A 24,417-nucleotide genomic window follows, 5' to 3' on the forward strand; every position below is an offset into this window, starting at 1 on the left:
CTTTTATGTCTTCCATCTTAAAAAGGAAACCATCCACCCTTCTTCCTACTTGGGCCAGTTCTCTCTCTACCCTTCACAGCCAAGTTACTTGAAATTGTAACCTCATGCTCTGGTGCCACTCCCCGACCCTGCTGATGCATGCATACCCTGGAAGCAAACTTCTGCTGCATGCCTTTCCTGGTCATCCCATTCCACTTCGCTGAGCTCGCCGGAGTCACCAACGGCCTTCGTGAGGTCTGGTCCTTAAGTCAAGAAGGGACACTCTTTTCTAAACACTTCTTGACCTCAAAAATGTCACTCTGCTTGCCCTTCCTCACCAGCCTGCTTTGTGACCTCCCCTCATCCAACCAGCCCCTGAATGTTAGAGCCCATCTTTCCCACAGTCTGAACAAACCCCTTACTTTTAAGTTCTAGACTCTTGTTTTGAACTGTTTACTATTCTGGCATGCTGTGGGCAAATGCAGCATTTTCATAAATGAACTTAACCTTTCCTCCCCACCCCCCAATATGCTGCTCTCCTCAGTTCCCTTTCAGGGTAAACTTGCCTCTAGGTACCCAGTCATCTACAGGAAAAACTTAGAAGTCATCGTAACCACCTTCTTCTCGTAGCCCCCAGAAATCAAGCTCTGGATATTCAACTTCCTAAATTATGTCAGCCCTTGCACTTCACCCCATTCTCTTCCTACCGTACCTCTGACCCGAGAAGCCACATTGGCCTGAGCCATTGCATTGGCCCCACATTCTCACCCTCTCCTTGCCTACTGTCTCCAACTCAGTCCCATCTCTCACCTCCTGAAATCTTCCCATGGCTCCCATGGCCTACAAAATAAAATATAAACTCTGTGGCACAGCCTGTAAGCCCTGCATGATCTAGACCTTGCCTACCCTGCCTGCTTCCCACCTCCTCCTCCCCATTCCCCACCTCGCTATCCATGCTTCAGCTGCAGCTGAACCTCTTGCAGTCCTGTCTGTCATCTCACAAACTGCTCTGTGCTCACCCAAACACATTTCCTTGTTCTGCTTGGCACCCAGGGACTACATTTGCCAGTCTCCCTTTAGGAGAGCACAGGGGCAGAATGAAGTGACCATCTTCCAGGCCTGGTCCATGAAACTTGCAATACAGTTTCCTTTGCTCCTTCCCCATCCACCAACTGCAACTGTGAAAAGCAGTCTGAGATGAATCTGCTGAAGAGGAGAATATGGTATGTTGAGAAATTGTGGTATGATAAAGTCCAAGAGTATAAGCAGGCACACATGCGCACGCATCCCCAATTCCTTCTCGGCCTGGCCTTATGCCCAGCAGCTAGAAACTCTTCTGAAAGCAGGAGTGCTTGGGTAATCTCTGTTAAAATAACTTAAGATGGACCATATGAAATGTGCATGGGTAGGGTCACTCCTGAGGTATAAGCCTAAACTTCCTTCTTCCCCCACCCCCAGATATCTTGTCCCCGGGAACAGCAAGCTGGAGGGACCAGCCATGCAAAGCCCGCTGTGCCAATAGACTCCAGTCAGGAAGCTGTTTTGTGCTCTTCCTCTTTAAAGCTGCCTCTGTTCGTTAGAAGCAGATTCCGCCTGGATCCAAATGTAAAGCTGGGGTTAGGGGCAGCCTGAGAAAGGGGTATGATGACATTTAGTGCTACCAGAATTTTTACCTAGGACATTAACACAGGGAGGGTCCTGGCAATGATTTCAGTGTTAAATTCCCACCATTCCTACCTCTCCAGAGACGGTATCGGCATTAATATGATTTGGGTACCTGTGACTATGCCAGACCTTCTTAGGCCTTTTATATGCGATATCTCACCTAGGCAAGTAACAATTTAGACACAGAGACTGGGTCTCACAGAAGTAAAGAAACTCATCCCAGTTACAGCTGGCAGGTAACAAAACTGGAACCCAATTCCCAATTAGCCAAAAATAAAGACCACAGGCCATGTCTATTCAATGTAATTTTTATTTCATCCAAAGCAAAGCTAAATAAAAAGTCTGCAATGCAAAAATGTTGTAAAGGTAAGACAGTCTGATCACAGCCATTCTGTGCTTGAACAAAAGTAAGTGCTGAATTTTTGTGCACAGCTGTGCCCCCCGCCCCGGAGGCACTTGGACTTGAGGCCTCCCAAGGCCCCCTGCTGCATCACTTTGATCTATAGTTATATAGGAAATTGACTGTGGATATTGTTGTCATCCAATCCAGAGGAATAAAGCATGCATAAAGTAGTCCAAAGCACTGCATATCAGGTAGGATGTGAGAGGGTAGGGACTCCAACCTGGGACAAGGTAAAGTAAAGCAAGCTACAGATTTTTCCAGAGAAGCGCTTCCTCTTCTGCCACCCCCTCCCCAGCCCTGCCTCGGTCCTCTGACGGCAGCTGTCTGTGACAGTACGATGGAGCCATGGAGTTATGGAGCCCAGGAGTACGGCTGGTCTTCCCCTCTGTTTCTTGGCCTTTCCCAGCCTCCAGGTGCCCCAACAGGTATAGCTGAGGCCAGGGAAGTAGCTCCTGAAGTGTCTTCCCAATTCGGACACGCTTAGCTTTCACACATCCCGTCCCTGCGGAGCCTGCCCACTCTGCAGTCATACATTTCCACGTGCACATTCCATGCCCCTCCATTTTATATATACAGAAAGCTGAGCCCAGAGAAGATGCATGACCTGCCTACCAAGCACACCCTCACCTGTCACCATCTCAGGAATATACTCTCACACCTTTACTTCACCTCCAGCTCTGGTGAACCAGCTGGATGTGAAAAGTCTGAGCTCCATCGGCTGCTCTCCCAGGCCTCTCTAGCATCACAGGTTCATTCTGGCTGCCTTCTGCTCAATTTTTACATGAGGAGAAACCCAAAGCCTGGAATGCTGAGGCCCTGTTTTGAGGTCAAGGATGGGAATCTGAGAAAGACTTTGTCTTTGGCCTCATTCACTTTACAGTCGGCATAGCTGCATGTGTCCAGGGCTCCCAAGACCCACTTCATAAATCGTTCTGTCTAGCCCACAAGTCCTGAAAACACCCTCACCAGCCCTGGACATTACCTTGGAGACCGGCATACACAGAAGGTCTGCATGGCGAAGTGGCTTTGTGTTCTACTTCAAATCGATGTCAGTGTTTCTCTATGGGTATAATCCCAGGATTGGAGCAGGACAATTCTTTGTTGTGGGGACTTAACTTAGATTTCTTAGTCCCCACTTACAAAGTGCCAGTAGACAATCCCAGGCATTGGGGCAACTAAAAGTGACCCCTACAGTCTCAATCACCTCTCGAAAGCCACTAACCAAAAGCCATGGACAAGAAGCTTTAAGCATCAGAGCCAAGGTCTCTAACATCACAGAGACTAAAACAATTCCTAATTCCAAGGAGGGAAAGTAAGAAGAGAGGAAGAAATGGAGAGAGGTGGGGGAGGTGGGGGGAGGAGGGAGAGAGAGAGAAAGTTACAGGGATGTGACGCAGAGAAGAGGACGGGACAAACTTGGAACCATCCCGCCAATTGTAATACCTGGCTGGCCTCCTAGATCCCTGTCGAAGTCCAAAAACTTTTTTAAACAAAAATCTGCCAAGCCTCACAACAATCCTGTGAGGTAGGTAGTATTACACCCATTTTACAGATGGGGAAAAAGCTGAGCCCTGAGAAGATGCATGACCCACTTACTAGGCAGCAATAGAGGCAAGAGTGGAAAGGATGATGAGCCCCCTCTCCCAGCTCTCTGTGCCTGGGCCGCCTCTCAAATATGCCTTTCCTCAGTAAGGGGAGCCCAAGACATTGCCCAACCAAATGCTGAAGCTGGGAAGAGAGAAAGCAGTTTTGCATGATGGTAGGTATAAAATTTTTCTGAATAGCTAGTGGCTCTGGTCTGTCTGTTCCCAAAACCAGGAAAATCTGAACCAGAGCCCAGGCTGAGTTCTGGGTGCAAAAGTGCAGAAGGGACAAAGGCAGATCAGAATAGGACCTTATGGACACATAGGTTAAGCACAGGCCACCGGCCACAGTCCTGGTGCCCGCAGGTGCTGCCGATTCACATTCTCCCCCCATCTCCACCCTTGTGGAAGCTTGCTGCTGCTTTTTGGAAGGAGGAGCCCTGAGGCAGCATCCGTACACTCTGGTGAAGGGGCTACTCCCCCATCCCTCCCAGGGGCCCAGAGAACAAGTCTCAGAAATTCAGTAAGAGAACGAGGGAGCAGATGGTAGAGACCCTCATTATCAGAGCTCCAGGCTATCTCTCACTTCTCCATTTCTACTCCACAGGGACAACACAAGGGGGCTTCCATCAGGAGGGCCCACTCCCAAAATTACTACATCCTTTGTCAGGGACCCCCATGGGAGTACTTGGCAGGTGTCTCCAAGACTCAGTCACTGACCGACTGAGTCTTGGAGCCACTGGTGACACAACTCCAGCTCCCTGGTCCACTGCATGACCCTGGGTGAGGGCCACTGGAGACCCCTCACCAGTGCCACCCCAGAGGTGGCTGCTATGTATGGGCTGAAGAGGGAGGGAGGGAGCTAGGACCCAGGAGCTAAGGCACAGTCTAGCCCCCCACACAGAGGTGTGTAAACCAGTTCTTGGAAAAGCAAAGGAAGCCTGCGGCACTCTCTCCCTGCTCCTCCCCTATCCTAGGATGGAAGAGAGGGTGGCATAGCTGGGCAGGAAGCAGCCAGAAAACCCAAGGGCCCTCTCATCCAAAGGAAGAGAATCCCTGAGTTGAAGGCAAGCCCTTAACCCAGGGTTGGAAACAACACTGGGTCAGGGCAACCCTGGGCCAGGGGAGAAGGTGTGGCAGAGGCCACAGGAGGAGCAAGCCAGCAGGAGGGGAAGGTGTAACATCTCAAGCAAGATGATGCCATCTGTCATGTCAGGGAAAGAGCAGGGCAGAACCAGACTTGGGAGTTCCCAGGAGTGGCAATGGTCCTGCCATGCCAAGGAAAATGGTGGCCAGCAGTAGGAGGGCTGGAGTAGGCATTCCAGTAACCACAAGGCCCAGGACACTGGCTCTCCCTCCTCCGCAGCTCTGAAATGCTAGGGAAGGGGTAGGCAGCACCCCAGTGCTTCAGAAAGGCCCAGGAGGCCCCTTCATGAGCCTCTCAGGAACCAAGATATCAGAGGAGCAGGCTAGGTGGGCCAGGACCCCCCCAACACCAAAGCAGTGAGCCCCAGTTAAGAGGTTTCAGGGTCCAGAGCAGCACGGGTGGGGAGAGTAGGGGTTGTGGGCCCAAGGCAGGGAAGCACCCTGCCGTCAGGGGGATAAGGAGAAGTGCCTCACCAGAGGAACATGGGGGGCCAGGAATCCATCAAAGCCTCTCACTGTAGGCCCCCCTCCAGTAGCCTCCCACCTTCAGATCCTGCACAGGGCCCTCTAGGCCACTCCCACCATCACAAAGATTAGTACTCCACACACAGGTCCCAGCTACTGGGGCAGCCCTCACTGGTCCCCCAAGTCTCTCTAGAAGAGAAATCTGGAGGAAAACCCAGGCATTGTTCTTATAGGGCGGAGAGACTTAAGGAGAACCACCTACCTAGGTGTTGGGGGGACAGACCCTCCACCCTCTGAGCCCTTTCTTTTCTTTCCTGAACATTCCACTGCCTGTCCACCCCCCACCAACCCTTATCCCTGGGAAGCCCTGGCTGGGGAAGGGAGGTGGCAGGCTGGACAAGACCCCATTTTCTCCCCGCTCAGAAAAACTACAGTTTCAGCCAAGCAGCAGATGTCTCAGGCACGTGGGTTCACAGACACGGCTCAAGCATGTTTCATCATCAGAAAGTGAGGCTCTCCGTGGCTGCTTGGCCCCAAGCTGGGGCTCACACCTTTGTTGGTGGTTTCTCTTCTGCCTTGGAGCCCGGCAACCCATTCTCAGTATTGTCATTCCCTGAGGAACTTACAAGGCACTCCTTCCTGGAGAGAAAGGGAGGAGAGAAGGGCACTGGTGAGAGGAGAAGCGAGAGTACTGGATACACTGTGGATGGGGAGCCATGGCCCCCTGCACCCAGCTCTCTCCCTGGCCTTCCTTAGAGTTTAGGTAGCCAGAGGCCAAGTTGCCTAAGCACTGTAACTCAGTTTCCTCATCTATATAATGGCTGTAACAATGACACCTTCTTTACAGGGTTGCTAGGAAGAATCAATGAGCACTTACAATGGCGCCTGGCACATGGAAAGCACTCATTAAGGCTAGCCATCACCTAGTCATCTCGGCTTGGCAGGAGGCAAGGATGTCAGGCCCTGTTCCCAGGTGTCAGTGCTGAGAGGAAGCCAAACCAGGGTAATCCCCATGCTATGCCAACCCAGGGAAAGGGTCCAGGCCGGGCGCAGTAGGCCAAGGGCAAAGAGCCCTTCCCCCAGGGCCCCAGCACGCCCTTCATCCTGGAACCCACTGTGGAAGAAGAGCAGGGAAGGGGCAGAGCACGGGTTCTGCACAAAGGATGGCAAGTGTGCGCAGATGCAGGTGGGACAGTGCAGAAGGCAGCAGGATGGAAAAATGCTTAGATGGGAATACACTGTCCAGGAGCATGGCCACCCTGACTGCCTGTGCTCAACATGCTCCTATTTCAGTTCATCCTACCTCAACAGCAGTGCCCAGGCCTCCAGGGAAGACCTAACTGCTGCGCCACACCCATTCTGCTCTTGAAAATGTGCAAGGCTTTTCCATAGCTGCTGTTGCTAAACTACATTTTAGCCTTGCCCTGGGCTTGCATAGTTAGGTTTGAGTCCCTCAGGAAAGACTTCACATTTTGTCAGCATCAGTTTCATCTTGCAGAAATTCACCCAACCTATCAAGATCTTCTAGATCCCAAATTTGTTCTCCAATATGGTCACTAGGTTCCTGGAAATTCAGTTAAGTATATTATTCCTAGTGTAGTTCAAATCTTAATAACCATGAACAAGCAGATCCTGTGACACACTGCTAAAGACCTCTACTGAGATGGGTCTGTCTATCTATTTATCTAGTGTCTATCTAGTCAACCTGCCAATTCCTATTTACCTAACCATCCATATTTCTTCACCAAGAACCTACTGGGTACCAGGCACTGTAAGACTAGAAAGGTAGGCAATTTTACATGGTACCTACCCTCAGAAAATGTGTGACTTTTCATGGAATTTGATATTGAAAAAGGTACACCAAGGAGGGACTCAATATAGAAAGGCTCCTTCTAGAGATCAGGGAAGGCTCTTTGGAAGTGTCACTTAAGCTGAGACCAAGAAAGATGAGCAGGAAAATAGGGAGGAGACATTTCAGACAGAGGGAACCACACACCCTTATGCGAAAGCCCGGAACTGATGATGTGAAGCCGCCCAACACCTTCCTTCTTCTCAGGAGGACACTCCATTTCTGCTCTTAATGTTGGTTTTCCTTGCCACTCAGAAGACCCTTCTCGGGTTTCACCAGGGCCTGCCTCCAGCCTCCCCCACACAGTCCATCTGCCCACTGTGGCCAGACCCTTTCTTCTGAAGGCCTCTGATTGTACCAGGCCCTGCAAGCCCTAACCAGCTCCCCTACAGTCAGGAGAGCCAATCTCAGCCTGGACTCCCAGGTCCCCAAGTGCCTGTCACCAACCCCTTCCACAGGGTTTTTGTCCCCTTCCTTCCAATCCTATTCCGCCCCCAACGCCAACAAACGCAGTGCCTTGTTCTCCAGACGCATGCCCACTTCCTAGACTTTCTGCCTTCTCTCTCGGTGGTTCCCCCATCTGAAGCAGCCTTCTCTTCACCCTCCCCAGGGCATGAATTATATCCACCTATCAAGGCCTACCACAGACTCCCTTAGGCCAGAAATTCTTCCTTAGTATTCCACCCTCTTCTGAGCCCCTGCAGCATTCTATCACACCTCTTTGTTGCCACTGATCCCCTCCACCTTCTATTACATTTACTTGTGTACACATCCTTCACTTAAGAGCAGACTGTCATTCCTTCCAGAATTTCCTACAGCACCTGACACAGTGCCTTTGCACACAGTACCTCAAAAATAGCCACTGATTGAAAGAATGAATGCATGAGCTCTAGATATACTTCATGAATCAGTAGGGGATAACGGCAATGGTTCAAGCTTTGAACCCAAACAATCCAGGGTTCCAATCCCAGCTCTATCACTTACTAGCTGTCTGGCATTGGGCAGAGTGGCACTTAACCACTCTGAGCTTCGCTTTGCTCAACTGTAAAATGGAAATTATAATTATTACATAAAAATGTCTGGAGACACATTGTAGGCATTTGGTCAATGACAGGAGGTGCTAGAATCTGTGGCAGTCTCTTGATCCACCACTGCCCGAGCAAGAAAACAGTTAGCCTGTCTTGTTTTCAGTGAACCTATGGTGGCACCCAAGGGTCATTGTTTTCTTTTCTAAGTGCTTTTAAACCATACGTTAAATACATCCTTCTTCAATTTTGCTCACCATTAATAGTAACATTGGTTATTAACAACAAAATTTGGTCCTGTTCTATGCTCCTGGCCCCTCTGAAGATTTCCAAACCCTTCACAGCCTCTGGCCATGATGCAGGGAGACAACTCAAAGGTTCTTCATCTCAGCCAGGACCTGGGACAGGGCGCCCAGTGGCTCCTCACCCCAACACCCTTAACATCTTCCCTGCCTTCAGCCTTCTTCTCCTCTCATCGATGTAATTTCTGCCCTTCCCAGACTAATTCCGTCTCCTCAGCCAAGCAGAATGAAGCAAACAGAAGCAAAGAAGCTTTCCCTTCCTTGTCTACCTCCCCGTTACTGTCACCTCTCTGCTCCAATGGCAGGCCTGCCTCCCCTCATCTTTCTTGCTAAGAACACACTTTCAGTGTCTTTTCCCTGGGCAGGTATTGCAACAGTCTCCACCTATTCTGACAATTCTTCCCTCCCCTCCCCCTTAGAGATGTCTATTTTATGTTTGAATTTAACCTCAAGCTTCCTAGAAAGCAATATCAGCCTTTTTAGATTTCTTAATATCCCCCATTTGAATTTTCAGAATGTCACAGAAAAACTTCCCAAGCCTCCAGAAAGGTCTTCCTATTTTAGAGTTTCTGTACATGGAATCTGATATTTTCTCTGAATTAAACCAAAAGGGCTTCCTAAATACTCTAGTAGGACTTGGGGCTGCGGTAGTACAAGTAGGAAGAGAGAGGCTAATGGGATGGGCAGAAAGACAGTGGAATGGGAAGGAGTAAATAGGTTGTAGTCATGCACTCAATGAATTCAACATATTCAATAAATACCTTTTGGGAGGATGGGGAATAGGGAATGAGGTTTGCAGAGGGGAGGAGGGTTACAGGGATAGGACAGAGAGTGGTAGAGTTAAGAAGATAGGGTGGAATGAGGGGATGTATGGAAGGATAAAGACTGATGGAACCAGGTGAGAGTGGAACTAGAGGATGCTGGGAACACGCAAGAGATGTGAGTGGGTGGTGAGCTGGTGGAAAAAGAGAAGTGTGCTCTGGCGCCAACTCACTTCTGTTCCTGAGTCTTCTTGAGGATAAAGGTGATGAGTTTCTTGACCAGCAGGATGAAGATAAGGAGTCCAATGACCCCGCCCACGACAGCCAGGATGATAAGCGTCACCGTGTTGTCCACTTCTTCCACTACATGGGCACAGCCAGGAGAGAAGGGAGTGAACAAGGGGAACAGGAGTCACCTAGAGCCAAGCGCCACGTGACTACACAGCCTCCAACCCCAGTATTTGGGACATGTCTCCCTACCCCCCACACCCCTGGCCCCCAACCCCCGCCACTGCGTCTCACAGCAGGAAGCAGGAGAGGTTGGAACATGGCACCCACCAGGATAACACAACACACAAGGGGGCCCCTCTTCTCCCCCACTCCCCACACATCCTCCCACAGACATATGTACAGGTTCTAAAATAATTCAAACTCCAGGCCCCCAAATTGCCCCATGAAACTATCATTGCCCCTTTCTAGGTCTTTTTCGCCTGTGCAGAAAAAAAAATTAAGGCTCTCCCTACATCGTTCATGTGGTGGGAAGACTTTGGAGTCAGTCTGGATTTTAATTACAGGATTTCAGCAGTCACTAACATGCTGGAACCTTGGGCAGATCATTCAGCCCTTCTTGCCTCTGTTTCCTCATCTGAAAATTGAACTCTCACCTTCTTCACAAACCTGCTCTATGCACAGCCTCCCTGTCTTCATTCAAAATATTCCATCTCTCCAGTTGCTCTGACCAAACTCCCTGGACTTATCCTTGATTCTTCTCTTTTTCTCAAACCCCATATCCAATCCACCTAAGAATCCTGATGATCCTAATTACAAAAAAATCCAGAATCTGACCCCTAACCACCACTCTGGCATCTCTTGCCTAAATGTTTGCTGTAGCCTCCAAACTGGACTCCTCACTCCACCGTTTGTCCTCCACACAGCAGCCAGAGGGAGCCTATTCCAGTATTAACTCTGCTCAGAGTTCTTCAGTGGCCCCCATCTCATTCATGCTTGCAGAGACCCACACAGTCTGGCTTAATTTGACTCACCTCTTACTACTTGCCCTGCTCCAGCCACACTGGCCTCCTCCTTTTTCAAGTATCTGCCTCAGGGCCTTTGCACTTGCAGTTCCCTAGGCCTGGACTATCTTCCCAAAGACATCCTCACAGCCTCTTCCTCTCCCACTTCCTTCAAATGTTCTTACTCTATGTCACCTTTTCCAGTGAGGCCTTCCCTAGTGACCCTGCTTCCACATGCTTCCTTCCCCGTTTTACTTTTCCTCCCTACCATGAGCCATTCTTCTTTATCTTGTTTTCTGTATATCTCCCCCAACTAGAAGATAATCTCCATAAGGGCAAGAATTTGTCTATTTTGTGCATGCTATAACCTCAGCACCTAGAATGCAACTTCTGCCACACAGAAGGTGCTCGATAAATATTTGCTGACAAATAGATGAATGAATCTGTAAAAATGAAGAGAAGATCAGCTTGAGCAGCAAAGGAGCACACGAAAATTGAGAGCACCTAACTTAGTGTCTGGTACTCAGAAATGCTACATAAATGTTGGTTCCCTTCCCCTTCTCTTCCCTCCTGAAAAGGCTAAGCACAAAGTGGGTGACATCCAGAGAGGAAGAGGTGATACCGTATGCAGACTTGACTCAGATGACGGACTCCAGTCTCACAGCAAGCTGCCCGATGGCCTCTGGCTCTGTTCTACAGCCAACAATGAATTCATGAGCATGTCCTGCTCCAGGCATTCCATGTCATCCTGGAGAGCAGTGAAGCCCCAGAACACATGGAACACAGCACAATCAGGACCCTTGAGCAAGGTCCCTTCCCTTTTTTCCTGCTTCTGCATCTTCCTAGCCATCCAGGCTCCCCCTCCACAAAACCCAGCTTAACTCCTCTAGCCCCACCTTCAGTGTCTGGGTCATGTGACTATTTGGCTCTTTATCACATGCTTCTTCATTGTCTAATTCTCCCACCTGTATCAGACTAGAATGCTCAACGGGGATTTAAGCTCCAGAGAAGCCAGACCATTCTTACCAGTCCATTCTGTGAGTGGGTGGTGGGCTGGTGGAAAAAGAGAAGTGTGCTCTACACTTCTATATCTCTACATGTTCTACCTCTACTTCAGCTTTCTGGCCCACCCTATTTTCTGTCCCACCCTGAACTGTAAATCCCTCAAGTAAGAACCCTGTGTAGCATTTATAGCACTTTGTGGTACTACCTGAATACCTGAAATTCAATCAACTTTTGCTAAAGGAATACACAAGAGTAGTAATAACCAGCATTTACAGAGAGAGCTTTACCCACCACAAAACCCTCCCATGGAGCTTCTCTGACTCTCACAACAACCCTAGGAGAATGCAACCATGTTCCCATTTTACAGATGAAGAAAATGAGGCTCAGAGGAGCTAAGTGTATTTTATAAGCTATTCGGTCACAGAGTAAGTGTTCAGGCTAAGTTTTGTGAGGTTCTAGATGTAACTCCTTTAACTCTTGAAAGAGTAAAGTGAAAGAAAACACCAGTTTGGTCCATTTTACCATTTCACTATAACATCGAGTTGGGTACCCTCTAGACCTTCCCATTCCACTGCCCTTGTCTCTGTCCTCACTGCCTACGTTTATCAACCACGTGGAGGAAGATGGTGGCCTGATGCTGAAGATCTTTCTCCTTGGGATTCTTCACGTGACAGGTGTATTTGCCCGTGTCACTGAAATCCAGGTCCTTCAGCAGAATGGAAAGGTTGTTCATCTTCTCCTTGGTGGAGCCCTCCAGAGAGATGCGGTCATCAATTTTCAAATGCACTTTGGGGTCAGATTTCTCAGTCTTCACAGTCCCGTTGATGAGCTGAGAGGTATACGGGGGAGAGACAGTGGACAAGAAAGAATCGGGGTCCTCAAGGGTCATGACATCACTCCAGCCCACTCCCTGGGCCCCTGCCCTATCTCAGAAGTGGTCCCTCCCTCCTGCTTTCTTTTCAAGTCTCACTAGCTCTGCCAGTCTAACCTGAATTTCCTTTGCTTCAGGCTAAACCCATACTCTTTCTTTGAAGTCTCCCCGAGATGTAGCCCAGCTCTTGCTGCTTTCTTCCTAAAAGTTGTTTCATAACAACTCCTGCAAATACCACACTCACCCCCCTCTGCCACTCCTCCAGCCTTTGCTGACCTGTATCCCCTCCCTGTCCATCTAAATTGAGGCCCTCCATTAAGACATAGATCAATCCTACAGCACCCTCCAAGTTCACCATTTGATTATATTGAGTTGGTCACTTGTGGCTTCCCTATGTTTGTCTCTATGGTCCTTACTAGATTGCAGAGTCCTCAATAAACACCTGTTAGTTGACCCATCTCTACCCACAGCCCTGTGAATGTTCCTACAGATCTAGTTCTTTTCCCAGGTCCCTCTTGCTTCTTTCCAAGTCCAGTTCCCCTGCCCTTCTCCCATTAGGACTCTTCATTCCCTCTCTCCAAGTCTTCCAAAGGTCTGTCTCTCTCTTATTTCATAAATTAAATTATTAGATTTTACACAAGCAACAAGTCTCAGGTATTCCTTCAGACCAAACAGAGGACTCCAGCCAAGAACTGCAACAGATCCCAAATTCTGGCAACATGATTCAAACATCCCTCCCACTTAGATTTTTCTACGTAGACGCTGCAAAGACTGGGAGAAAGAATGACTAAAGGTGAGTCGTGGGGACCTACACAGTGGGGTCAGTTTCCAAAGACAGGGAAGGGAGGACACGAGAATCTGACCTGTCCTATCCTGTCCTTTCCGCCACTACTTACAATCTTGAATGTATCACTGCTGTTGTAGGACCACCAAAAGCCAAGGTCATGGAAGCCAAAACAGCTGGAGAAGGTGCAGGGCAGCAGGATCTCCGTGCCGTTGACAGCGTACAGGTCAGTGGCCTTTCCCACAGATACCTCCAGCGACAGCGACACAGGGAGCATGAAGAAACCTGCATGAGGGAGCACCACCTCTCTTAAGAAAACCCAACTGGAACCTCCAGGCTGGAGCTCTGGAAGGGGAGTCTCAGCTGGGGTGGTGGGTGTTCCACTCACCCTCAGATTCAACTTCAAGAAGATGATGCTCTTCAGTTGACACTACCAGGGCTATCAGCCTTAGTTCTCTCTCTCTCTCTCTCTCTCTCTCTTTTTTTGTAAACATTTTATTTTATATTTTTAAATATATATTTTATTGATTATGCTGTTAAAGTTGTCCCATTTTTTTCTCCCCTTTTTCCCCTCCACCCTACACCGCCCCGCTCCTCCCCCAGCATCCCCCCACTTAGTTCATGTCCATTGGTTGTACATATAAATCGGCCTTAATTCTCCATTTTCTTCCCCCACCCTTGGCCTGGGCAGAATTGAATTCTGGACCACTTAGCCCTTGTGACATTCTGAATGACCACGAGGGGTCACCCCAACCCCAGAAAATGAGGCCTTTGCTGTGATGCAGTGTCCCTGTCCCAAGTGCAGGACTGCCTCCTTCGATTTGCCGCAGGAATTTTCCCTAGAACAGTAAGTGGCCTCCACTTTTACGTTTTCAGGATTGGAGCCAGGTTGGGTGGGGAGTGGGGAGCATGGAGCGAGGCTCCACACAGCGAAGAAAAAATCAAAGTGCAGCCACAGTACCCAGACACTGTTCTGTGTCCTGGAGCCCTGGAGGCTCCCACAGGCCCTGAGGGGCAGAGGGTCTGAGGGACACTCATGATGGGCCTTGCTATACCATCTGAGTCCAAAGCCCTCTGGCCACCGAACAGAACCCTGAGAACAGAACTGACAGGCCAGGACGGACTGCGTGGTGAGGGGAGTGAGAATGGGCCTGGTCTCAGCATTGGGCAGCAGCAATGGCAGACCAACTAAACCGATCAGGGAGAGAAACTTCCTAAGAGGCCTGAAGGCACACTGGGAAGGCAGATTCTGGGGCAACCTGAATGCATGCAAGTAGGGGATGGCGCCAAAAGGGCGCTGGACCCTCTGTCCCCTCCTGACCTAGAGTAGCCTGTCCTGCCTCCCCACCCCACAGCCCCACTCTGGCCCCTCCTGGGATGGTCCAGGGAGCTCCCTCTGTCCCCCTCCAGACCCACACCCACACCCATTTACCAGCATACCAATACCATCCCTGTCTTTTGGGCAAGTGGAAACCATGAGTTTTCATTCGTGGGAGAAAGGCGGCCACATGCCAACTTGACAGCTGTGGGGTGGGGGAGCGCTGAGCGATGGCTTTACAAACTCAGAGTCCTAAAGTAACAGCAAAGGATGGTCTGAAATTAAAATATATTAACTAAAAGCAGTTTATGGCAAGTAGTCATGTCCTAGGCTCGAATCTTCCTTGACAAAAGTCAATCTTTACCTTAATTAAGCCTGTCTGTTGTCTTTTTGCATCTTTGATAACATACCTCCATGTTAAGTGCCAACTGCTAACTATCCTGTACCCACCTATCAAAAAGAAGTATGTGTCTATCATTTTACTTTTTATCCAGTCCCAAAGGTCCTCCCTTCCACTATGCTTTCTCCTGCCTCCCTAATCCCTAATCTGTCACCAATGGCTTCCATGTAACCCCTTTACTTTTTTTTTTATTGTAATGAATAAAGTAAGGTGCAAAACTGCCATTTCCCAGAGCATTTCCTCAATCCATTGAGATTTTGTGTCCCAGCAATTCTCATCAGTTTGGCTCAAATAAACTCACAAAATTCTCTACACATTTGAATGTTTCTTACATTGACACACTCATGGCTTCTGGGAGCCACCTCATGAGTCCTTATAAGGGGACCTGGCCTTCCTCCTAGCCTACAAAGTCCTTAAGAAAACCCCATGGCACATTAAGACCTTGGGAGGAGAGGGTCAGATTTGGACGCCACCTCTCCTTGCCACTAGATAAAATGGTGCTAGTAGTCACCCTGGGTGAGAACTCAGAGGGGGCCCTGCTTACATTCCTAGTGGCCCTTGAGAATAATGCCCCTTTCCTGAACCCAGATTCTTGCGAAGTGCTACACATGAGTAGTCTCATTTCCTTCTCACTTCCTATCTGTAAGGTGGGTGTTACTAATCACATTTTATGAGTGGGAAAAGTGAGGCTCAGCAGAGCAAAGTGGCTTGCCCAAAGCCACCTGGCTGCCCTCCCTCCTATCCCAAAGTTTCCCTGACTTTTCTTAGACTGGGCTTCCCTCAACAATCTGGACCTCCAGCCAGCCGTTTAGAGCTAAAGGGCCCACACTGATCCATTAATTCCACTGCTTCAGTTTAGAGACAGAACAACCAAAGCTCCATATGGGAGGAGACTTGGCTGAGCTGACTGGGTTTAGTGGTTGGGCCCACTGGAACCCCTCTTAGCCGAGGTCAGCTCCCAGCTCTGCAGGCAAATCTCAGAACTGTTCTTGTTTCCAAGCCAGCCTGGGTCAGTCTTTGTTTCAAAGGTCACCGACCTTGCTCTTTCTCCCATCCTCACTCTCAAGGAAGAACCTCGTTAGTCAAACTTCATGGTATTGGAGTGCATCATAAACCAGTTTCCTCTTGCTTCGCCCACAGGAGATAAGGATGCGTGGTGCACCTGAGCAATGCTTCGTGAATTACAGTGAAGTAGCTCCAAGGAGAGTTGGCAGCCTAGCCCCTGCTCCCAGGGCTCCCTCAGCTCTTCATCTCACCTTAGCTTCTGAAGGCAAAGTGGTATGCTCTTACCTCGAAGCTCGGAAATAAGGCCCCATGGTCCAGAAACCCAGTCATGACTCCTGCCATTGTTGATAATAGCTAACACTGGAAGTCCTCACTTCTCATCGTCCATAAGTTCTGTGACTTTAAGCGAAACAATGCAAAACGAAACCAACTCACCATAAGACAGCTGGTATAAACAGGAGTTAATTCCTATGCCATCTTATTTATGTTGTCTCAGAACGACATTGAATGAAATGACCTAATTCGAGGACCGGTTGTATGTATTTATTGAGCATTTACTATATGCCAGGCATGTTTAATCCTCACACCCACATTATGAGTGAAGTACTATAATGGCTCTATATAACAGATGAGACAACTGAACATAGGAGGTTAGGTGATTTGCCTGAGATCAATGAGAGATATTTCTATCACCCCAAAGCAAGGTAATACATTTTAAAATAGCAGGATTTGTCCACCAGGTTTCCAATTAGTGCTGAGAGGTTATTTCCATTATCCCTCACTCTTAGGTCAGCTCCTGTGTGCCAGAAATTGTTATAAAGCAGTTGCTTTCAAACTTGAGAGAGCATCGGAATCACCTGGAGGATGGCTACAGCTGGCTTCGCCCAACATCTGGAGTTTCTGATTCAGGAGCTCTAGGATGAGCCTGAGAATTCCCACTTCTAAAATGTTCCCAGGGAATGCTGTGGTCAGCAGGACACTTTAAGAACCACTGTGCCATAGGATGTTTACATATTAACTCCAACTTTTATTAGAATGCCAAAAGGTAGGTACAGTCTTTCTCATTTCACAGGTGATGAAACAGAGGCTCCAAGAAGTTAGGTATCTTGCCCAGGGCCACATAATAAAGGCGAATCTGAGTATTTACTATAAGATAGGACAGGCATTTTATTCACTTTTATTTCCTTTTCAGATTTTATTTATTCATCTTTAGAGAGAGGACATGGGAGAAAGAGAGGGAGAGGAACATCAATCAACTGCCTTCTGCACACACCCCAGCCTGGGACTGAGCACACAATCTAGGCATGTGCCCTGAGTGGGAATTGAACCAGCAACTTTTTGTAGGACAATGTCCAACCAACTGAGCCAGACTGGTCAGGGAAGGACAGGCATTTTATATACAATGTCTCCTTTAATCCTCACACTAATCTTATGAGGTAACTATTCTTTTTATCCCCAAAATTCAAAATGAAGGAACAGACTCTGATATTACTTGCTTAAGGCTACACACTCAGTGAGTAAAGTAAGCAATGTTCAGATGTAGGTTTGCTTTTCACCACTCTATGACAGTGCTTCTCCAAGAGAACGATACTGTCGGGGCTAGCGCTCCTTAGCACTCCTAATTTTCCTTTTATCTTGGCTCCCCTAACCCCTGCAGCACCCCACCAGAGGTCTAAGAACAGAAACCAGAAAGATTCCACCCTTCAGCCTAGAAGATGGCCTTCTGGTCAGAGGCCGTGGCTCTGCTTCTCACCCCCATCACCCCCACAGTCTAAGGAACAGAGTGCAGAGCTGTAACAGGCAGCTGTCAGGGGAAAGCAGCATCCTGAGAGCAGCAGGCCCCCTTCAGGGCCCGAGCCCATGCTCCAAAGGACGTCCCAGCTGCAGCCTGCCCCGTGCTCACAGGCACCCCTGCAGAGGAAATGCGGTCCTGGGGGAGATGGGGGCAACTCCAGTCAGGGCTGAATCCCTTCCCTGCTCCCAGCCAGGATGGCATATCCAAGAGCTTATCAAAAGTGAAATATTTTTGACTGCTTTAAATATATAGAAGCAGAAAAAGAAGAGTCCAAAACAGAAGAGAAAACGATTTCCTTAAGGTCTGGCTAATGACAGTGCACATTTCTACCTGATTAGAGTGTGCTTAAGTGGCTGACTTGACTCATACACTCAGAACTCCCAGACTCCCAGTGTGGGGCATTGCCATTCCCACCGTACACTGAAGAGAAAAAGGAAAGGCCGAGATGTTTCCATGAAGCCCAGAGATTCATCCAAGTTAAGGCATCAGAGAAGGTAGGCAAGCCTGGCCTTTTCACGCTCACCCTCCCAGTGTTAGGCAAGTTCTGGCAGCTGTGTCTGGGAGGCTTCTGTGCAGGACAGCCGACGGAGAGCAGGACCAATAAAATGGCATTGGTCCAATCAAGATAGCATAAAGCATATAAAACAAAGTGGAGTCACTTATGTCAACTAAAATGGCTGTCAGTCAGCCATGACACTTTGGTTCAAGAGGAAAATTACCTATGTCAGAGTAAACACATCTGGCAAGGAGACACACTTAAGATATCTGCACACACGATCAGAGTAGCCCTGTCTGCAGAGCGGGACCACCCATAGCCTCCTGGGCAAATTGCACACTTGGCATCAGGGGTGCCAAGATATTTATAGAAAAGGCCCAGAAGGATGGAGTACACCACTGTCAAGGTATAACTGAGGCAGGTTCCAGACCACTGCTGAAACAGCTGAGCTCCTCCCCCCCCCAAGTGCTGCTCCATGCTACGCTGATCTCCCTCTGCATCGGCTCCCTGAGGCTCTGCCCTGCTGGACTGAGGACTTTGCCTGCCTGCTGTCCACCTGGCTCTGGAGATCCTTCCTTGCAAGATGCTGACAACTCCCTTGCCCACCATGCTGTCTCCCAGACCTGCACACTGAGACTGCAGGACTCATGTTTATTATCCCCCATTGATTGCTGTGTGTGTGTTATATTTCTCTTAGATTGTTAGAGTCCTTAAATTGTAGGATATTAATGTATGTTGATGTTCTACTTTGAGTGAACCTGCATTCAATAAAAGCTCAGTGCATAGCATAGTTACTGTATGTGACTCTTGTCTATTCCTTGGTGCCGGGCAGCTCAGCAGGCATCTGGCTGAGCAGTTGCCCAGCTGACTTATAGGAAAGACTATATCGTGAACATATGCTCGTGACAGAGCCCAGGGGTCTGTCTGCTGCAGTCTCACCCGTGAGGCTGTGCTGGAGGGGAGAGAAAGGAGAATGGGCAGGTATGGACCCATAGAGGCCCCTGGAACAGTGAGTGCTTCATGGGGGTGACCAAGCCAGGAGAGGGCTGATCAGGTGCAAGACAGGTCCTACTCTGCCTGCTGACCTTGAGAAAGTCAGAGATACCACATCTGGTGTGCACATCCCCATACCAGGGATGGCTGTCTTTCCTTCCTCTCCACTTTGGTATAAAGCCAAAACATGAGATAATAAAACACAAGAAGGGCTTCAGTGAGTCAATCCCCATGACCTTGGCACTCTGCAGGTAGAGGAAGATAGTGATTGAAAGGAGGGAGGGGGAAAGGTCTGGCCTCCGTCACAGGTCTGGATGTAACCAGAGCACCCTTAGCTTAATGACCAATGTCAGCCAAGAATGTCTCCAGACCATTTGCACATTGTTTTATACTCCCCTCCCCGCAACCCATACCACCTCTTGGAGGTAATTATTTCCATATGGCTGGCTGTTTCCCTGAGTAAAGAAGAGCTTCCTTTGCTTTGTCCAAAACCTAACTCTAGAATTTGAAGGAGTCCATGTGTATTTGGAATTGGGGGACCTGTTTCTGATACCATGGGACTGATGAATAACTTCTATTCATCAGCCTGCAGGATTCAATCCTGAGCCCCAAAGTTTTGTCTTTGCTCACTAAAAGGCCCTAACCATTTGTCCACTCTCAGAGTAACCATTTTGTTTGCCATACTCTGAAGTCTTCAGCCCAACCCCATCCTCATCAAGCTGCTGCACTTTTGTCTAAAAAGGACCCCCCCAAGTTTTCTTAAAGCAAAAAAGTATTCAGTGCATGCCAATGTTAACATCCAATACTCACACCAGCAGGAATCTAATGGCTACCATCAGATATTCCAAGGCAAATGTCACATCCAAGCATCGGTCACACCCACTCGGTGTGGGGGAAGGAAAGAGGGGCAGGGCAGCGCCTACTCTAAGTTCAGCTCCAAAGGCTTGCCTGGCATGGCAGACAGAAACTGGCTGACTTTAACAGGAAAGCTGATACACTCTGGCCCCAGGGGAGTCAGATAGACTCAGAGTTAAATGTGGGCAGCAGAAAGCAGACTGAGGCCGGCAGGATAGGCCCCTCCTGGGGTGCAGGCCCTAGGGGCTGTGCGAGGCAGGGCTGGGCCAGGCGAGGCCCCTGGGCCCAGAGACAAAGGAAAGATTTCAGCTGCCTCTCCCTAGGCAACCTGCCTGCTTCCTGCCCACCCCCAGGAGCTTTGCTGGGATAGAAGCATGCCCCTGAGACATCCTGGAATGCTCAACAAAAACCAGCTTTGCAAACGACTCCAAACAGTGTGCCTGTCCCTCCTCTTGCAGGCCACAGAACAGGTATGTTGGCAGGGCCAGCCCATGGCTTATGCAGAGATCCCTATACCCTCAGCAATAGGGCAAAGTGGGAGAATCTGTGCCAAGGTTCTGCCTGTCATTCTGATCTCACCAAGAGGTGGCCAGACATAAGGGTTTGAGGATACCCCATAGGCTTGCATCTCCAGAAAAAGAACTAAACTGGTTCCAGGTTCAAACCTGGGGCCTCCCTCCATTCTCCCCTTCCCTCTCCTCTCATGTACTCCTTACTTACCCTTTCCTTTTCCTTTCTCTTGAGTGACATTGAGAACCCTCTCTTTAATTGCTCTCTCATTAAACAAGCCCTTAATAAATATATACCAAGGGAAGGAGGGTTGTGCAACATAGCACCCTCACAAGTGATAATTAAACACAGATCACAGCAATTAAGCAAATCAGGAAACAGGGAAGGGGTGTGCAGGACAGATATATTACCAGTTACATACTTAAGATGGGACTGGCACCCACATAAACCTCAATTGCAATCTACAGCCTTAGAAACTGCTTCTCAGTTAAGAAAAGGGTATCTTGTCAGGTTATCATAATCACTTGAGTCTCAGTCTGTGAGACTGAGTTTGATATGGGGAGGATTAGAAGACTCCTGGGAGCTTACTGCTCCATTCCCAGTCCCCATAGTTGTGAGAACAGTAACTCTGCACCCCACCCCCAGCATTTACCGCTCCATACCCATGCCCCAGAGTTCCTTGCAGTCTATAGCCCATCAGAACAATACCTGCAAGAAGTTCCCCTCACCAGACTTTGATTAACTGGAAGGCAAGTTAGTACGACAGAGGCCAAGAGACCTGGCGTCTGTCCCATCTGACCATCAATTGGCCATGCACAGTTTAGCAAGTCACCTCCTTCACCAGAGCATGGTTTCCTCATCCTTATGGGAGCTCGGTGCTATGGTTTCCAAAGTTCTTGCCAGCTCAGAGGCTGCCAGGGAACATCTCCAGTTAACTGTCCAGTTGGCTCCACATCTCCCCACTGGACTGAGAGCAAGGATGGCATCTGTGACCCAAGCTCAGGGCAATGTCACTGTGAGTGCTCAGCAGCATCTACCTGGCAAGGTCCACCAGGGGGGCGAGTGGGGCTGGGAACAGAGCAGGTAAGACTAGTTCTGGAGCTGGCTAGTCACCCACCTACAAATCACTCTGCTTTCTCCTGGCCTCCCCAAGAGTAGCTCAGGGAGGGCTTCATCCAAACCTGCCCCAACGGGCCCTGGCCCTACCTGATCTGCCAGCTGCACAGTCCTCAAAGGAGGTAGGGGCTTCCGCCTGGAGAAAAGTACCAAGACTCTGCCCACCCTTTCCTCCCCACACATACACGCATACATACACTTAGTGTACAGTGTGGTTTCCCACAAAAGGCTGGTTCTATGAATATTCTAAGAGCCCAAACACTGGCATCCACCACCCAACTAAGCAGCAGTAGGTATTGATAAGTGGGCTAGTTTAATGACTGTGAGTTTGAATTCCCCAGTGACCCAGTACCACTGCCATGGTCAAAGTGGGAACTTGGGCTGATGAGAGATGAGATGAGGGGGAGCTAGTATGGAGTGGCACTGTGCCCATCCCATGACGGGGAGCCTCAGGCCTCACGGGGGTCCGTTTCATGGGAGACACTGTGAAAATCAGCAGACAGCAGCGCCAAAAGTACCAGAGAAAACACCAGTATTAACCTATCTAGAACTAAGGGTGTAAGTAAATCAGTGGCCCCCAAGTAAAGAAATACTCCATCCCCCTCCCACCACAGGTGCCAACATGACAGCTGTGCATACAATTTACATTTGCCAGAACAGCAGTACCTCCCTTAAAGGTTTCTGTCTCCCTGTTTTCAGCACAACTGCCTACATTATGTACCTAACCCCATGGAGGGCAGCTGCCAAAAGCCAAATCTCACCAATATAAACTGGACGAGGTGCAGTTGCCAAAGATGGAGTCAGCTTACATTGAAATCCATCTATGATTTATGGAGTTACATTCTCCTAATCTCTTGTTTGACACTCAAAACTATCATGTGCATATTCATAGATATTAATACTCTGTTCCTTCTGTGTCCTCTGGATGTGTCTCCTAAGTTTTCATCTTCATTCCCAAAATGAAGAGCCAGAAGCAGGTTAAACAGGCCCTCCCTATGGAATCTGTACCAAGAGAGACAACACCTTTCCTGAAAGGGGGATTCATGGATCTTCCAAGTCCCTCCGACCCCTTCCGGGCCGTAGTGTTGGAGCTGCCGAGAAGATAGTGCAGTGGGCACTGCAGGAGGCAGAGGGCAGAGGAGCCCAACAGAAAAAGGGCCAGGAGGAGGAGGAGCCCCCTTCCCCAATTGCTGCATGTGTGACGTCCGGGTAACAATCAGCCAAGTTGCAAACAGCTCTGGGCAGGGATAGAAACCACCATCCCAACAAGTCACACGTGCAAACCACCCAAGGTACAGACCACCTCCCCCAACACACCGAACCCTCTGAACTCAGAAAACCTGCCCTGCAGTCCCAAGATCCAGCTCCAGAAGTCTGGAGCGGAAGGCGCCAAAGACAGCAGAGAACTAATGGCGAGGCTTGACTGGCCGGTGGGGCGGGGGACGCCCAAGGTTCGCGCCTGGGATAGCCCACCCAGCCGGGCTCCAGCAGGAATATGAAAGCAGCGGCGCTCATTCGGTTCCGCACTGTAAAGCCCACCCTGCTCCTGGCACTGAGCTTCTAAGTGTCCTCTCCTCTGGAGAAAGAGTCGGGGACGAGGCAGAAGAGACTAAGCTGGGGCTGCCTTACCCAATATCCCAGCGCCCAGCCATCTCGCCCGGACTACGCCTCGGTCCCCAGCCCCGGGCATCATTCCGTTCTCTCCGGAGCGCGCCAGTGGTGCGGGGATGGGATAGGGGCACAGCCGAGCAGGCAGCCCGCGGTCCGCAGTGGGCCCCAAGCTGCCGGGGAGCTCTGCGCCGCCGGCAGGGCCTCGGGAAAGTTAGCGAGGAGAGCGCGAGAAGCAGGGGAGGGAGGCAGAGGAGGAGCCGGCTGCAGGAGCGGTAGCTGAGGGCAAGGGGAGGAGAAAAAGGAGTGTGAAGAGCAGGAGGAGCAGGAGGACCGCTGAGCGAGCGCAGAAGCCAGCGTCGCAGCGCCTCTGCCCTGGAAGCGCTCCAGCCGCAGGAGGGAGGTGGCCGCCGCGGAGCCCAGGGCGCCCGCCTCGTGCTCCGCGAGCCCGGGGAGCAGGTCAGGCCCCCCACGCCGTCTCCAGCTCCGGCTGCGTTGCTGCGGCTTTGCACTGCAGAGGCGCCGGCAGCTGCCTGCATCTTCCCAGCGCTGAGCTGCCAATTAGGATAGTTTGGGGGAAGTAGAGGTGGAGCTTTTCCGGTGTTGGAAGGCTGGGTTGTCGTGGTTTGGGGAACACGGGTAGGGTAGTGGCTTGCCTCCCAGGGTCGCGAAGGGAACGCTCGGATGTCCGCGTCTGACACTGCCGCAGCCGGTGGGCGTGTGTGGTCTTGACCTCCGCGGCCGGGCGGAACAGTGCGTGCCCGGCTCCAGCAGCAGAGCTTCCAACTGCACTCTGCCCGGGCCCACCGCACCCAGTCACTCGCATTTCTCCAGAGACTCCGGGGAAATTGTGATGCTCCAGTTAGGGAATCAGGTCTGCCCTTTCACCCTTCTCCAGGAGTTTCTTAGGTCTCCTTCAGAACCCGGGAAGCCTCCCTCGGTTTCAGGTTCCCGGCTTGGGGGTCAGCCAGGTCAGAGGGCTGAGGTCAGACTGCCAACATGCAATCCTTTTTTCCAAACAGTCTTGAATTAAAAATGAGGAGTGCTTTGGAGAATAGTTTGGTAGCTAATGTCTGAGGGGCTCCGCCCCTGCCCTTCCCAACAGCCTTAAACTTCCTCCCTCTACCACAGATCCTGTCTGACTTCCTGAGTTATCTGTTCTTTTTCATGTATGGAAACTGGTTCAAACTTGAAAACCAGCTCCCACTTCATGATCTGACCCCTGCTATAGCCCCTCCTCCACCTCCAACA

At 49.9% G+C, this 24,417-nt stretch overlaps 1 protein-coding gene across 1 annotated transcript; it reads right to left on the reverse strand.

The window, feature by feature from the left end:
* Positions 1-1,934: 1,934 nt before the first annotated feature.
* Positions 1,935-23,551, reverse strand: SCN4B (sodium voltage-gated channel beta subunit 4). Its single transcript, XM_054592334.1, has 5 exons — positions 23,188-23,551; positions 13,183-13,355; positions 12,016-12,244; positions 9,412-9,541; positions 1,935-5,880 (listed from the first exon to the last, which is right to left on the reverse strand). Exons 1-5 carry the CDS (start codon positions 23,249-23,251, stop codon positions 5,787-5,789), a joined length of 690 nt encoding a protein of 229 aa, XP_054448309.1. The 5' UTR covers positions 23,252-23,551; the 3' UTR covers positions 1,935-5,786.
* Positions 23,552-24,417: the final 866 nt, after the last annotated feature.

The sequence above is a fragment of the Pteronotus mesoamericanus genome, unplaced genomic scaffold, assembly GCF_021234165.1.
Source record: "Pteronotus mesoamericanus isolate MK-2021 breed Mesoamerican mustached bat unplaced genomic scaffold, CSHL_Meso_final scaffold_36, whole genome shotgun sequence".
NCBI classification, from domain to species: Eukaryota; Metazoa; Chordata; class Mammalia; order Chiroptera; family Mormoopidae; genus Pteronotus; species Pteronotus mesoamericanus.

Bases quoted from the DNA above. Each gene is read 5' to 3' on its own strand.
- SCN4B (XM_054592334.1), bottom strand. From the start codon at position 23,251: ATGATGCCCGGGGCTGGGGACCGAGGCGTAGTCCGGGCGAGATGGCTG. The intron at 9,542-12,015 runs GTAGGCAGTGAG...GTGCCCATGTAG, and splicing joins CCTCCACGTGGTTGATAAAC to TGGAAGAAGTGGACAACACG. The intron at 5,881-9,411 runs GTGAGTTGGCGC...CTTTCTCTCCAG, and splicing joins AAGAAGACTCAGGAACAGAA to GAAGGAGTGCCTTGTAAGTT.